Source organism: Phoenix dactylifera, chromosome 17 (genome assembly GCF_051530095.1).
Source record: "Phoenix dactylifera cultivar Ajwa chromosome 17, Ajwa_hap1_PhDact_Kaust_v1.1, whole genome shotgun sequence".
Lineage (NCBI taxonomy): Eukaryota > Viridiplantae > Streptophyta > Magnoliopsida > Arecales > Arecaceae > Phoenix > Phoenix dactylifera.
In genome coordinates, this window is record NC_143206.1 from 581,718 (window position 1) to 596,546 (window position 14,829).

The 14,829-nt window shown below is 40.1% G+C and overlaps 2 protein-coding genes across 7 annotated transcripts in view; one reads left to right on the forward strand and one right to left on the reverse strand.

Moving 5' to 3' along the window:
- Positions 1–4,247, forward strand: part of BNS (bonsai) — a 32,490-nt gene extending 28,243 nt beyond the window's left edge. Inside the window, exon 6 of the transcript XR_016398918.1 lies at positions 506–4,247. The gene's annotated coding sequence lies outside the window, so the exon portion shown is untranslated. The remainder of the gene's footprint in view (positions 1–505) is intronic.
- A 1,695-nt stretch (positions 4,248–5,942) lies between these two features.
- Positions 5,943–13,397, reverse strand: FDC2 (2Fe-2S ferredoxin-like superfamily protein). 6 transcript variants are annotated; one of them, XR_015974330.2, is made up of 8 exons: positions 12,892–13,310; positions 12,696–12,759; positions 11,907–11,998; positions 10,246–10,314; positions 10,050–10,094; positions 9,511–9,600; positions 6,607–6,873; positions 5,943–6,289 (listed from the first exon to the last, which is right to left on the reverse strand). XR_015974330.2 is itself a non-coding variant. In XM_008810535.5 (7 exons), exons 1-6 carry the CDS (start codon positions 13,120–13,122, stop codon positions 9,556–9,558), a joined length of 543 nt encoding a protein of 180 aa, XP_008808757.2. In that variant the 5' UTR covers positions 13,123–13,397; the 3' UTR covers positions 5,943–6,289; positions 9,511–9,555. The 6 variants fall into 6 exon arrangements, 4 of the variants coding, with proteins under 4 accessions (XP_008808757.2, XP_088569434.2, XP_008808756.2 ...); XR_015974329.2 differs by having other exon boundaries at positions 6,544–6,873; XM_008810535.5 differs by lacking the exon at positions 6,607–6,873 and having other exon boundaries at positions 11,910–11,998; positions 12,892–13,397.
- Between the last annotated feature and the right edge of the window lie 1,432 nt (positions 13,398–14,829).

The following is a 14,829-nucleotide window of genomic DNA, read 5'->3' on the forward strand; positions in this document are numbered from 1 at the left end:
CACTCCAACAGGTCCGATCGACCATGACAACTCCCTGGTTCCGGTCTGAGTCGGCCTTATTTTCCACTATGCCATTAATGGGCCAAATCGTGCCCAATTATTACAAAAGAGGACAAACTCCCTGTCACCTCCCGGGCAACATAAAATCTCTCTATAAAAGGGAGCCTGGGAGGAAAGAAGAGAGGAGGAAGGGACCGAAACACAACAGCACAGACAATTAAGCACCAATATCCTCTTATTCTTCTTCACCCTCTGGCTTGCTCTCTCCACATATTTGCCCTCTCTGACTTAAGCATCGGAGGGCCGGCGCCGGGGAGCCCGGCCACCGGCTTCTTTTTTGCAGGACGGGACAGGACAGGACGCACTCTCCTCTCCGCTCTCTCACACACCCCAGGAGGGCACAGGAGGACGCAGCCGGCCGGCGCACCGCCGTCCGCCCTCCCCGCGGCGGAGCTCCTCCTTCCCCGGCTTCGCGGCGGCCCCCGGGTCCAATTTCCAGCAACAGGTTTAAATCTTGAACATTATTTAAAAAATGCAAAAGAGATGATTAGAAACATGAATCTGGTTACTTGATATGATGGATTTGGCCAGACTTTTGCTCCTGGATTTTTAAAGAGTGAGAAATGTGTTAGGTTCGTTTCTTTCTTTCTTTTTTTTTTTTTTTTGATTTCATGATAAAGAGCGTTAGGTCCATTTCAAACAACATTAATGGTGGCTCAAGTGACTATTTCTGGATCCAAGCCTTGACGAACAGACTGGATCTAAGTTCAATTCCTGTGTGCTAGATTACTTTTGATGAGAAGCAAGCCAATTACTTTGGTTGATCCCATCATTATTTAATGTCAGTGGATAGGGCACACCTTTTATTTTCCTGATATAGAAAACTAATGAAAATGGAAAAAATGTACAAGGAGTTAAAACCCAGGTTACTTGGATCAATTAGGTGGGTACTCGGGTGTTACGTATGGAATATACATGGCTGTTGGTAAAACTGGTAGACATCTTTTGGTAACCCCATCTTTCACCTCTAAGTATATAGTACAGAAAAATGCGCAACACACTAAAATAATATAGATTTTTAGTATCAAAAAAATATCACTAAAATCATGAACTTATTGCTAAATAATATTGAATCAAAATGATGAAAAAAATAGTCTTTATAACTACCACTATTAAAAGTTTAGTAGCAATGTTTAAATTTTGATAAAAAAAATCTATCATAGCCAAAAAAATCTCTAAAGAATAGATATTCTTTGGCTACCTTATTTTTTGGTGCTATATGTCTATATATTTTTTTATAGAGTTGAATTATACAAGTTCTGATAACTCCTTGAAACAGGAATTAATGATTCTAAGATCAATGATGGGCCATGCAAATTGAAGATCCAAGCCATTGAAAATGATCCACACTACAACAAATACTTAAAATCCAAAGTTTATAAATTATGATCTCTAACCTATCTATCATGATCTATACTAAGGAGTAATAGATTTTTCCTTTTTTTCTCTCACTATTTCCAACCAACCACCTGGCTAAGAACTACTCCATCCATGATCACCATCTTTCTTACAGGGTAGCGTAGGGTAAAGAAGGATTAGAAACAAAAAGGCAGGAGTATTAGGAAAATCTGTAAGAATAGATTTTGAATTCAATTGACAAGTGCTCTTTTGTCATTCAACTTTCCTTGGACAATAGCCCATCCACCCATGTATTTTTGTCTCCCTCTTCCTTTTTATATATATAAGAGCTGCTTGAGAAAGCTAAGTATGGAGCTTGATCAGAGATTCTTCTTGAACGATGGAGGTCCAGTTGTGAACGAGGAATGCCACCTGTTTGGCTATTTCTCCTGCTGAGTAGGCTTTGAATTGGAAGATTCTATTGTTTCGCTCTTTCCAAATACAGCAGCATGTTACTGTAACTACAGTTTCAATAGCTAGGTTTTTTTTCAAATGCTACTCATGTGTGAGCCGCAAACTCTAACATGGGTCTCTCTCATGATGTATTTATCTTCTTCATGGTGACACATCTCAGTAGCATCCCATTGAAGGCCCTTTTGTATGTGTCCACCAGATATAAGGTACGTAGTAGCCATCATTATAAGAGTACGATGATTATAAGCAGTGGCTTCTTTGAGACATCTGAATCTTCCAAGTGCCTTTTGAAGTGTTTAAACCATGGGGTTACAATTCTTGGTGGAGGGAGTGATTTGGATTTTATAACAACAATGAATCAGTCCATCCTATTCGGCTATATGTAGCTTTATTATGTCTCCTTTCAAAATGTTCCCCCAAGGGATCAATGTGTCTAGGATATCGTCGTATTGATTCCTCATTCTAGGCATACAATACAATGGAAGCTGACTTCTCCAAATTCTAAAATTAATTTTTGCATGTGTTCTTGATATGGAACAAAATTGTCATCCCTATTTTTCCAATCCCTATTGGTTTGTGACACAATAAGCATCAAGCTTCCATATATATCAACTCTTTTGACATCCAAGTTCAGGGCCATTCTTAATTCTAAAATGCATGCTTCATATTTGGCCATGTTGTGTATGTGTTCAAAATTTAATCTGATCGCTTCCAGTATCTGAGCACTACTTGGTGGTTTTAAGAATTCTCCTATACGTCTGGGCTAGATGATTGAGTGCACCATCAAAATACATCTTCCATCTCTGATCTATTTCCGAAGATGAGCCAGCTTCTTCCAATAGAAAATTCTGTTCCCTTATGGATTTCTATGTTGCATTCGTGATGTCAAACTCTGAGATATCAACGGAGCCAAAATTTTTTTACTGAGTAAAGAGATCATTATTTACTGAAGAGAATCTGATGCAGGCATAGGGATAGGAGTGGGTGGTGATGTAGGACATGGATTAACACGGGTGCGAAGACTAGAGCAAGTATAGAAGCTGCAAATGCAAGAGTCATGATCTGATGTGTCAATTGAATGGAAGGTTGAGGTACAAAAATATCACCCTTTGAGAAAGGGAATAGCAGTTGGGGCCAAGGTGGGTCAAGAGGGACCAGGAGCTGCAGGTGCAGCCTGTGAAAATTAATTAGGTGCACATGAAACGAAGGTGATTAAGTCTCTAGGTTGCAACGTAGATGTAGATGTCAACTCGTGAAGTGAAGCCTATATTCTTGTCGGGTCATGAAATTTCTATTACATATTCCTGATGATCTTCACTCTCATTCTCCTAATTCCAAGCGAATCAACACAAATGAGAGATTCAAGTGGAGGCTACAAAGCACTAGCAAATTATAAAATAACACAAGTTACAACTTATTTGCTCTCCTCTCACAATACAACGAAGATTGCAATCATACATCACTAGATTATGAAACAAGGCTGTAGATCTATGCTTAGAATATTTATAGTCTACATCCCTCCTGACAAATCATTGGCCATGATTTGTTTGGCTCTTGTCGACATTTCCTAACATGCTCATTAATGATTGCACATGGCTAATTATTGATACAAATAGTTATAAAATTATAGCTTGAGCCATATTATTGTGTATGACACAGAAATACTCGCGCACACACACCCACAGAGAAAGAGAGAGAGAGAGAGAGAGAGAGAGAGAGGGAGGACTCCTCCCAATCCCGGAGCGACTGCTAGCTGAGCGGGGACCGAGGGAGGAGGAGGGGAGAGAGAGATGCGTGCATGATGGGAGCCATGTGTCAAAAGGAATCCAGACGCAGGCAACTTTCGTCTCTTTCCATCCATTTCTATGCCCCATTTAGTACTGCTACTGATTCTTCCATGTGCCCGTGAGAAGACATTCCTTGATCACTTTTCCTTTCCTCATCTATATATCCCATACTACCGCAGAGCCTCTCTTGCCATGGGTTTCCAAGTTATGTTGCGAGGTTCCTCCGAAGGCCGCTATCAGAGGCTGCAGAGTGAAGTCGAGAAAGCTACGAGGCCTCGAAGGCGATGGCTGCGGAAGGCGAACGGCAAGATGATATCCTTCCGGATATCCCCTTCCAAGAGATTCAAATGGATGAGGTTCATCGTGCTGCGGAGGAGGGTTGCAGAATTATATTCTGAGGTTGTGAAAACAATGTTGGGCGTGGATGCAGGTCCTGCAATCATCTTTTCTTGCCAGTGGGGACTGCCAGTGCTCTCCTATCCCTCACTTGGCTGTAGGAAGAGGGTGGTCTCCCTACACAGAAACCTCTCTTTCTCATGAGCTGCATCTTTTGTAACATTAATATATTTTCTTTACTTGTTTCGTCTACCTTAGTTATTTCCAGTGGTGATCTACTCCATTCCTTGTTTGGAACATAATTCTAGGTCTTATGTCTCTCCACACAAGTACCTTCTTTTATGCCTTTCCATCTCACCCATACCGTACCAAATAGTACCGAACGTACCGTACTGTATCCGTTCGGTACCGGTACCGGTATCGGTGGCATACCGATTTTCGGTACGTCAAAAAAATTTCATACCATACTGTACCGACATTATACTAGTGTGGCACCGGTATGGAGTCCGGTACCGGTTTGGCGAACCTTGATATCATCTGACTCCTTTTCTCTTTTTCCATCATGAATTCTTCTGCACCCCAATGGAGCTACCACGCTCCAGTCTCTGCCTTTCTCCTCCTCTACTCTAGCGTTCTCTCGCTCCCCATTCTGGTGTTCTAGAGATGCTAGCTGTCTGTTTGCTTCATAAACCTAATATTCCTTCTTCATTCTTCTCCAGTTCCTGTGAATCATGTCTTGCTCACAGCATTCACTGGCCGCGAAATCAAAGAGGAGAGTCCGTTTTTTTGGATCGCGAGATTACCCTTCTCGATATATTCAATCCAAATATATGATTTCCAAGGAAGTTGGTTACTCATATTGCCGACAGTGAGAAGGAATTTTGATAATCCCACATGAAAAGGTGGGCTAGTTGATAAATTTAGAGCATTAGCCATCACACAAAAAATCACTACTTTGTTTAACAACATGATACATCCACATGAGCCATCCCCAATTATTCCCATCGTGAAGTCAGACGTGAAAAATGTTAAAAGAAGGTCCTGCATACCCTTGTGTTTATAGATTAATATGATTTATATAAAATAGACTGCATTTCAACAATATTTAGGATAACCAATTAAAAATATAAAATGAGAGTCATGAAAGATGTTCAGCTTTCAGCAGATAATTTAAGTGAATAGTAAATAACTTGAGAATACTTGGCGAATAAGGATCCATAAAGCTAATCCCAAGTAGTTGGAAAAAGGTTAGATGAATATCGCTATTGTTATGGTTACGAACAGTTTAAGTTTAGGTTAAAATTAATTGAGTTGGCTCGAGCTTGATTTGATTACAAAATATGTTGACTCGGAGCTGGCCCTCCTACACTGAGCTTGGCTAGTTTACACACATTTTCATTAGAATAACTATCTTTTTTGCTTTGAAGTACAATCTATTGATTGGTTAATCACTTTTCTCATGTCTATCTCTTGCCCCTATCGTTAATCCTAATGCTAAAACAATCAAATGGATTTGTTCAGAAGTATGCTATCAAATATCAATTTTGCCATCCATTAAGCTAGCCATGCGGTGTCTCTACCGTTAGTATCTTGAATTAGTCATGGAAAGAAGATGGAAGATAAGTCAGATTATGGTAGGGCTATGAAAAAAAAAGGGGCAAAACATATATTAGTTCAATCTTTCATGAAAATTATAATCACTTGGAAAAAAAATCATAGTTAGCAATGGTAAAAGGGTTGGTGGATGGGAGGGGCAAATCCATAGTCACAAGTTCAACATTTGGTAACAATTTGGCTGGAGGTAAAGATTTAGGGTTTGGGAAGATCTAGCTGATTCCTCTAAAAGTTAGGAAAAAAATGGATAACAAAATACTAAAGAAAAATATTAAAATTAATTCTTTCGAAAGTTTATATACTTATTTATGTAAAAAATATGGAAGAGAAGAATGATAAACAATAGCAAAAACAATGGCCACATTAACAATGTCCACTATCTTCAGTTTGTGAGCATATACATTTCCAAAGTAGCTTTGACTAAGTTGTGAACAAATCCTGAAGTATGCGTCCAGTTTGATTTGCTGATCGACAATAATTCATATACAGAACCATTCAACCAAAGAAAAAATTGAGAATAATTCAAGGATTTTTTAAATAATTTGGCGAACATTGTTATTGTCAATCCATCTATCCACATCAATGAGGCATGCTAGACCTACTTGGCCATGTATGTCTCCATCACACACAGTGGGTCTGTGATTTCTCAAGTCCTGATCCTGCCTTGTTTCTGTTTTTCCCTGCGCACATTTATGTTTTTCAGGATTATTTTATGGAACATTTGATAAATGACATGCATAATAGTTAGGTCGTATATATTATTAGTTTCTATGGTATGGGTAAGCCTTCATCTAAACTGGCAGCCAATCGAGCTCATGCATTGGACTAGACCTGCAAGTCTAGTTTTGGAAATCCAACATACAGCACTCATTGCCACCCTTCTGTAGATATGCTAGCCATACTCGGCCTAAACAAGTGCTAAACTGGTGCTTACCCACATCAAATTGCTGACGATGTCCACCCAAATATGAAGCTAGGGAGCAACTTTGATACCTACCCATCTGCTGGCCAATTTCACTCCATATGTGCATGAAGGTCTCGCAATCCCTTTGGATATCCTGAAAAAAAGGCATGCAGACAAGTGCTTTGCTTGGAAGCAGTGCAATAGCGAGTAGAGACCGCAGAATCATCTCCAATCAAAGGTTATCCAAAGAACCATTTTTTCCAATGAAATAGTTTCTCCCAAACATCCCTCGATCATAGGTTTGGTTGGTTGTAAAAGATGAAGGATGGCTCTTGGAAGACTATTATCAATATCATAAGCCTGCTCCAACCATTGTAGGTGTTACTTCTCATAAAAAACCCGTCTAATTAGTTCATTATTCAGGTAGCCAGTATGTGAATTGGAGGTCCCATTTGAATAGAAAGGCTTTAGCACTCCCTATTTATTCCGTCAAACAAAGAATAGAAAGGACAAGAAGCTGATGCAAGAATGGTACCCCAGTTATTATGGCTTCCATCTACTCCATCTGTCATGAGAGATGTCTCAGTTTTAGTGAACAACTACTTCAATGGTTACAAGCAACAACCACTCCAATGGTGCCCTAGAAGCCATGCCAAGCACAAAAACCGCAATAGTTAACACCTTCATAAATACTTCTTTGTTTTGAGAATAATGGTGGGAATTCTCTGTTTTTTTTTTTGTGCCAAAGTCATGGAAGAATTTTCCATGTCACATATTTGGAAAAACACCTCCCAAGGTTCAACCATAAATTCTCCACCCATTGAAAGATGGGTGCAACCAAGACTAAGCCTTGCTTGCTGATGATAGTCTTCATTTTCTCTACATTGCCTTCTACCATATTTTCTTAATGAAAAAACAGCAGAACAGATGTTACTCTTGCATCACTATTTGATTTCACTACATTTATACTACCAATTTAAAGTAATTTAATTATGAAATTATAAATAAAAATATTCAGTGTATGACTTTGGGAGTGTGTGAAACTTTATGCTCGGTGAATTCACAGATAGGTGTGCAGGCATAGAGCAGATTTTTCAGAAGCCTTCCATGTTGTATGAGGGGGTTGGAGCCAACTAAAATACAACCACAGCATAGCAATTTGCATCATTGAGCTGAAAAGTTAATGATACTGTCCCAAATTTTGGTTGAACTTGTTGCATCATTTACACCAATGTTTATACCACTTGGATAACTTCAACCATGGAAGGAGAATCATCAAAAAGTTCTCAATTCTACTAACTTTTTTCCAGGGTTTTCAGAAGCCGACCAATCATACTAGTGAGTTTATATGTGTTTCATATATAATCTAACAAAATCCTAGAAGGTTACCACAAGTGTGCATGAGCTTGAACTACAAAAGCAATAAAAAAAAATATGCCTTCCTGTATGATGCACCCTATCCAAATTTGTAATGGATAAGTTAGGACAGGTTTAGGGCATATCAAACAAGACTGTTCTGACTACCAGCACAATTCAGAGGCTTGAAACTATTTATATATAAAACCTAGCAGCCCAGTACCCCAGCCTGTTAGTTTGAGTCCCTTCATTTTGGAAGTTTCAAAACCCTCAGACCCTAAATTGAAACCCTCAATGCGTTGTTCCCATGAAACCCTCTACAGACAGAGGCAAAGAAAGGTTCGAAGCTGGAGCCTCCTGCGAAACCCTCTGGCCTCTGTTCCCCTTCAGAACCCTCTAGGTACTCTCTCTCCCTCCCTTTTTCTCTCTCCTTCTCTCTCTCTCGGTTGTCATCACTGGCCGCCACCCCCCTTAGAAGCTCTCAGGAGGCCCCTCTTTTTCTCTCCCTCCCCCTCCCTCTCCCTCTCCCTCTCTTGGTCTTCGCCAGCCTCCGTCCCCCTTCCAAGCTTCCCGAAGGCCTCAGCCTCTCTATCTTTCGCTCTCTATCTCCCTCTCTCTCCTCTCCCTCTTCCTCTCTCTCCTTCTCCCTTTTCCCCTCTCTCTTCCTATTTCGGTTCACCCCGGAATGGCATGGTACAGACCCATACCATACCGAATTAGTCACCAGCCGATACAAGCCCTGCTACCACGTTGGCAAACCTTTGTTCTAGCAACATACTTTTCACCAATCAGATCTTGTCAATTGATATGTCCATTCGAATTGGTTAGGTCTTTGGTCCTCCCAATTCTTTTAGACCCTTTTCTTGTAAATCCAAACACGTCTTCTTAACATGTCTTAGATCTTTGCTAATCATACGTAAATTCTCAATCACTAGTGTGAGTTATATGTTTTCTCTAATTTGCTTAGATTAGCCTGCATCCACCTCAAACTCTCACATCCCTATGCTCATCTTATGTGCACTGACATGTAGATAACATAACATTTTAATCACTTCAACTTTGTCAGCATTATTCACATAAAAGAATCGACTCACAAAACCTAAAAACCCCTCTCAAGTACCTAATATTTAGAATAGACATTGCTCATTACAGGATCTTTTTCTTTGTAAAATAGATAAAAATAAAAACATATGATCATGTAGAGGTATATCTTGGGCAACCCTTCTCTTCCTACTAAAGTTCCATTCATCTAATGAAAATGCTAGCTTCTAGCTTTTATAGTACAACTAACTCCATTATTTATGTTTTACTGATTTTTCCATTATGCAACATCCAGCAATCCTTCACATTGCAAGTTACCAGTCTAATGTTCCAGGGTATCTTGATGGCTGGTTTAAAATAGTGGAATTTTGCTCTGTAGGAAGCCATATCATGTGAACTTCAAAGTCTTGTGAAAATGCAATCTTTGAACATTTTGTTTTGATTTCACTTTCCTATTGAACATTGTGATACAGAATAGAGCACATAACTAACAAAGTGGAGAAAAGTCCCATGAATACTGAAACTAAATACAACTGTTGCCGAGTAAGGTAGGAAGGAAGGAATGAAATGGCTAGGTGGAGGGGGGGTAAAACTGCTTGCCTTAGTATAAAGGCTAGACTCTGCTTTCAATCCTTTAGGCATGTATCATTCATCACCCACGGCCAGCTCCAGTGCATAGTCATCCCTTTCCTGCATATTAAGCCAATAATTAATTGATCAAGAACTAAAATCAGTGGACCGTTCACAAAATGCTGTGGACCATGTAAATTTGACTGCAAGTACTTATGAATTCATATTATGTGCAAGTAATATACAATTCACATTGTGCTGCAAAAACAATAACACATACAAACCACATCTAAATTTTGCTTCATATATGTGCTGCAGCTGTAAAATCAAGGATCTAATGTCTTCCCCGGACATGACAATCCCTTGAAGATGTAAGGGGAAGAAGAAAACAAGGCAAGCAGCATTTGCTTGGTTGTTCAGAAAACATGGGAATGTTCCAAGCAAATGTATAGAAAGTTGCATGTTAACACTAGCATGTGCATATGCATGTACTAAAATCTTAATTTTGATTTTCATTTTTTCTCAATCTAATTATCGTTCTCATCAAAAGGAAGGCTGAGAAAACTCACAATAGGTCCTCGTGCAAAATATCGTCCAAATTGAAGCCAGTAAACCTACAAAGTAAAAGGAGGTTATATTGACTGATATCATGGTATAGTCTAACCTGTCCATGATATTTAGAAAGAAAAGAAAGAGTTTACGGGTTCACTCTCTCGGAGCTTTATTTTTAATAGTCTTAACAAGTGTTGCTTTGAAATGTCATACCTCATCCTCATCCTGAGTTTCAACTTCAATATCAGAAGATGGGAAGCCCACACAAAGTAATGCATAACCCTGAAAAGAGTGGTAAATATATTAATTCTTTTAAATCTCTTCAATATAATTAGCTGCAAGGGACACAGTAGAACATCATAAAATAACTGAAAATTATCAAAATGAGGAAAAAAATCATAGTGATAATCATTTTGACTCTAATATGTATTTAAAATTGTAAATTAACATAATATAAATAAGTACGTTTCAAAATTTTCAAATTAGCCTATTATCTTCAGACTGACCATATAGACTATGAAATGTTAATTATACTATTTATAATTCATATAATTTTAGTTGTCTCAAATGCATGCCTATTATTACAGGTACAGATATAATGAAATTCCCAATACTTCAAAAGAGTAGCAATCAGAAATGCAACAACTTACCATACTATACATTGAACAATAAGTCTGCAATGATCTCTAAAAGTTCTATGTTCATACTTGCTAGATTTTGGTAGTAGCAAATTAATATAGAAAAGTTAGAAAATTGCTTAACCATGATGATGTTCTGCACTATAAATAGCAGCGTGTGCGGTATTGCCTTGAAGTTGCCTTAATTAAGTAATAAACACAGTGCTGAGAAAATGATACAAGGTGGTTAGCCTCGTACAAAGCCTACGTAGCTCTCCTTATCAAAAGGGAATTATTTCAGAATTCTGGCATTATGTAAGGATGCCAAAACAAAGTGTTTTTTTCTTTTATAATGACCAGGAGTTTAGTGATTTTTTTTTCAGAAATATTCTGATTCTAGGATCTAAAGCAAATAGTTTGGATGGCGGGGTATCTAAAGGGTCTATTTATCTAAACAACAATTCCATATGTGTATTTTTTTTAATGGGCACTATGCACATTCTTCACTCTTCAATGAACCCATAAATGTCAATTAACATCTAATACAAGAGAAAACAAAAGAAAACAGGGCTTTAATTATAAATCAGCCACAGAAAACGCCCAACATCTGCTGACTTGGTTTATCAACCAATTTTTTGCTTTATTTTCCTGTGAAGATTGAATGCACCCCTCTCTAATGAGAAGTTTGTAGGAGGAAGTGTCAGTTTTCCGTGAACTGACATGTGCTTTATTCTCTGCAGTGAAAGTTTAGAAAGCCAATATTTCCTCTCTGCTAATGTAGCTGGATTTGGAGCCAGCCCTCCCTATTTGTCTTTCTTGAGAGTATAGATGGAAATCCAAGTCTACAGATATATACTGATCAATACTGAATGAAGAAATCTGGGATAAACTATGGCTTGACAAAAAGAAAAAAAAAAAAATCAAGTGTGATCTTAAAGCTTCTTAAGAAAAATTGCATATAACTTCAGTCTTCAAATGTAAAACAGTTTGCTGATGGTTGTGTGATGTTCTTCGGGATTCATAATGTTCGTTTTTGGTTCACAATATTTTTTACATTCGAAAATGAGAATTTCACTCCACAAAACAGAAAAGAAAAGCAGTTCGCATCGTGGACTATAAGATTAAACGTAAAAGTATTCATAGCATGGGGCTGAGGTCATGATGCAAAAGGCTCATAGTATGTAAGACAGAAAAAAATCAGCTAATTGCAGAAACTTTACCATTGAAGCACAAAATAAAAAAGTGCGAAAGCAAAACAACCTTAGATTTCAGTTCCGCAGATATTCCAAGAGCATCGGGTTGTTTAATTTGACCAGATTTTATTCGAACTGCACAGCTTGTACAGCAACCTAGTCATGAAATTCAACCGAGGTCAGTATCTTCAATTTTCAAGAGCAAATTTTTGTTCCTTTTATTGATTGGAAAGAAAAAGGAAATTGATGCTAACACATGCAGGCAAAGCAGATACAAGTTCTGACACGAATTGACAAGCATTCTAGTTTTATTCCACTTTTAGATATGAGAGGAAGGATATAGAAGAAGAAGAAGAATCCGTTGGATACCAAATAATGGAAAACATACACAATCATTTCCCCATTATGTGATCCTCTGATAAATGAACAAATGCATCTTTATGGCAAGGCATGAGGAAAGCTTGAGAATTTCGTACATGATTGCCAACGAAAGAGTTGCTTTACTATGCTAATGGATACAGCTGAGTGAGTATTCATAAATCATGCATTACAGGTGCGGATTTCCTTTTTGTCCTTCAGCTAGTAGAGGTGGCTTAGGCCATCGAAGCTTCCACCAAAAGGTGGGTGTGTGTTGAATATTGGTTCAGGGTGACCAATGCATCACTGATTGCATCGCAATTAGCAATTTAGGGTAAATTACGCATCGAGGCAGCAATATGAAGCATAAGAAAGCACCATATCTTATTAAATCGTGGATTCTATGCACGCTAGAAGAATTATAACCATATAAACAAAACGAGGCATAGGAAGCAAAGATGCTATTCCTGGGGAGTGGAGTGGAAGGAGTTTGTACCGTGGCGGCAGGCAAAGGGGAGGGAGATGTTCTGGGCTTCCGCGGTGTGGAGGATGTACTGGTCCTACAGCTCAGTCCAGACCCAGAAAAAAAATTAAGATGCTCTCCAACCTGACGAAGCAATGAAGGAGAGAAGAGAAGAGAAGAGAGGAGGGATTGATTCGATCAAAACGGTGGAACTGAAAAGAATCGATACCTCGGGGACAAGGAAGTGGTGGACGACTCCCCGCTGGCGGTTGTGGACGGTGACGCGGTGAGTGGGAACGGACGAGGAGGAGGACGTGATCTTCTTTGGGCTTTTCCTACTGGAGTGGTGGTGGCCGCCATTTTCTGGTCTCGGGAGGAGGAATCGATTTCGATATGGAGAGGAGGCGAGCAGGAAAGAGCCATGGCCGTTGCAGGAAAGGATTCGGAGATCCATCGCCATCCGCCGTTACCGCTCTAATAAATCCTTCTTTCTTCTTCTTCTTCTTCACGGTTGTCCTCGGCTTGCGCTTCCCCTCCGCATGGTCATCCGCCTTTTGCTGCCTTGGCGCGAGAGCTGAAAGCTGAAGGTACGCAACGCTATCCACAATGGGAACCAATCCGGATGGCTCATCCGGAACCACTCCGGATGGCTGCAACCGTCTGAAATCTGGAACTAATATTATATTACTACTATGACTATTACTATTAATGCTGCTAAGGAAATCTGACCCAACCGAGATACCAAGCTGACCAAATTACTATAGAATGCCTTGTCTACTGTCTCGGACCAAGCTTGCTTGGCTCAAGCAAAGGAATAGTCTCTTCAATTGGGCTGACTCGAGCCATAGCATTGATCTGCCGAAATAGATCCCAGAGGTATGGGCTGAGGCTGAGGGGTCATCCTCGGCCAGAAGGGATGGATCCGGATCCAATCGAGCCATGGCACGAATCTCAAGAGATGGTTGGTGTAGAGGCATGGCAGTAGTATAGGGTTGGGCAAGGACGACCCCCTCCGGAGAAACTCACCCCTGAGGGTCATCCAGACTCAGACCGACTTTAATCAAAGTCTCCTTGGATTGCAACTCATGCAGGGTAGAAATCTCGGACCAAGATTGGAAAAGCTTGTCCAAGGCCCTTCGATCATTATCAAACAATCTCGGGGGCGATTCAAACCGCTCCGAGATGCCTTCCACTCCGTCTCAAAACTCCACAGTTGCTCGGGGTGGACAAAGAAAAACTTTCCTTTCTATCCACAGATGGAAGAGGGAGTATCTTGAAGCAACTAGCAGTCTTTTAGAGGAGAGAAATACCACCAGCTACAATCTTAAGGATGCCTCTTCAAGGTGAAGCACCCCCGAGAGAGCGGGATCGAGGCTTGGATGCCCTAGAGAAGACAAAGAGAAAGGAAATCAACTAAGACATGCTAGGAGTTCAGCACCAACTGAGTCGGGATGAGGTCGTAAGACCTCATCAGTTGCATAAAGAAGGGGTAGAGAGCAAGCCTCAACTCAGCCCATAGAGTATCCTCATACAAGCCGAGCCAAAAAGGACGTGGGTTCATCACCCTATCACTTAGACCGGCGAGCTCAAAGGTGAACTCAGGAGGCACAAAATGCTGAGCTCGAATGAGGTCCATTTTCTTCTGTGTAAGGATGGATACCTCATAATCTGATCCTAATCGGACCTCAGACTCAGCTTTGCTCGGAGGAAATGACTGCTGACCTCGAGAAAAGAGGTTAGACAACCGACTCTCCTACATAGAATTGACCTCAGCCCCGCTTGTGGTGGCAAGAAGATGAAAGGAAAGACTAAAAAAAATGTCAAGGATGAGATGCAAAAGATAGAGGAAGACCAAGGAGAATGGCTGACCAGGCAAAGGAGAGAATATCCATCAAAATGGAGGAGTGTGGGGGACGCCGAAGCTAGAGATGAAAGACTTCGCCAGAGCACCAACCGAGAGCCTGGATACTCAAGCACTCGAGCAAAGGAGCATGCGAAACGAGAAGTAGAGGATGAAGGTTGGGGATGCCCTTATATAGAAGCATGGATGGCTCTAATTGAGCTGATTCGACTACTAGGAAAGATCAAGCCACGAGTCAGCACGGGACATGACATGGCGATTTACCAGGATCATTGTAGTAAAGACATCTCGAAGAAAACCCCACAA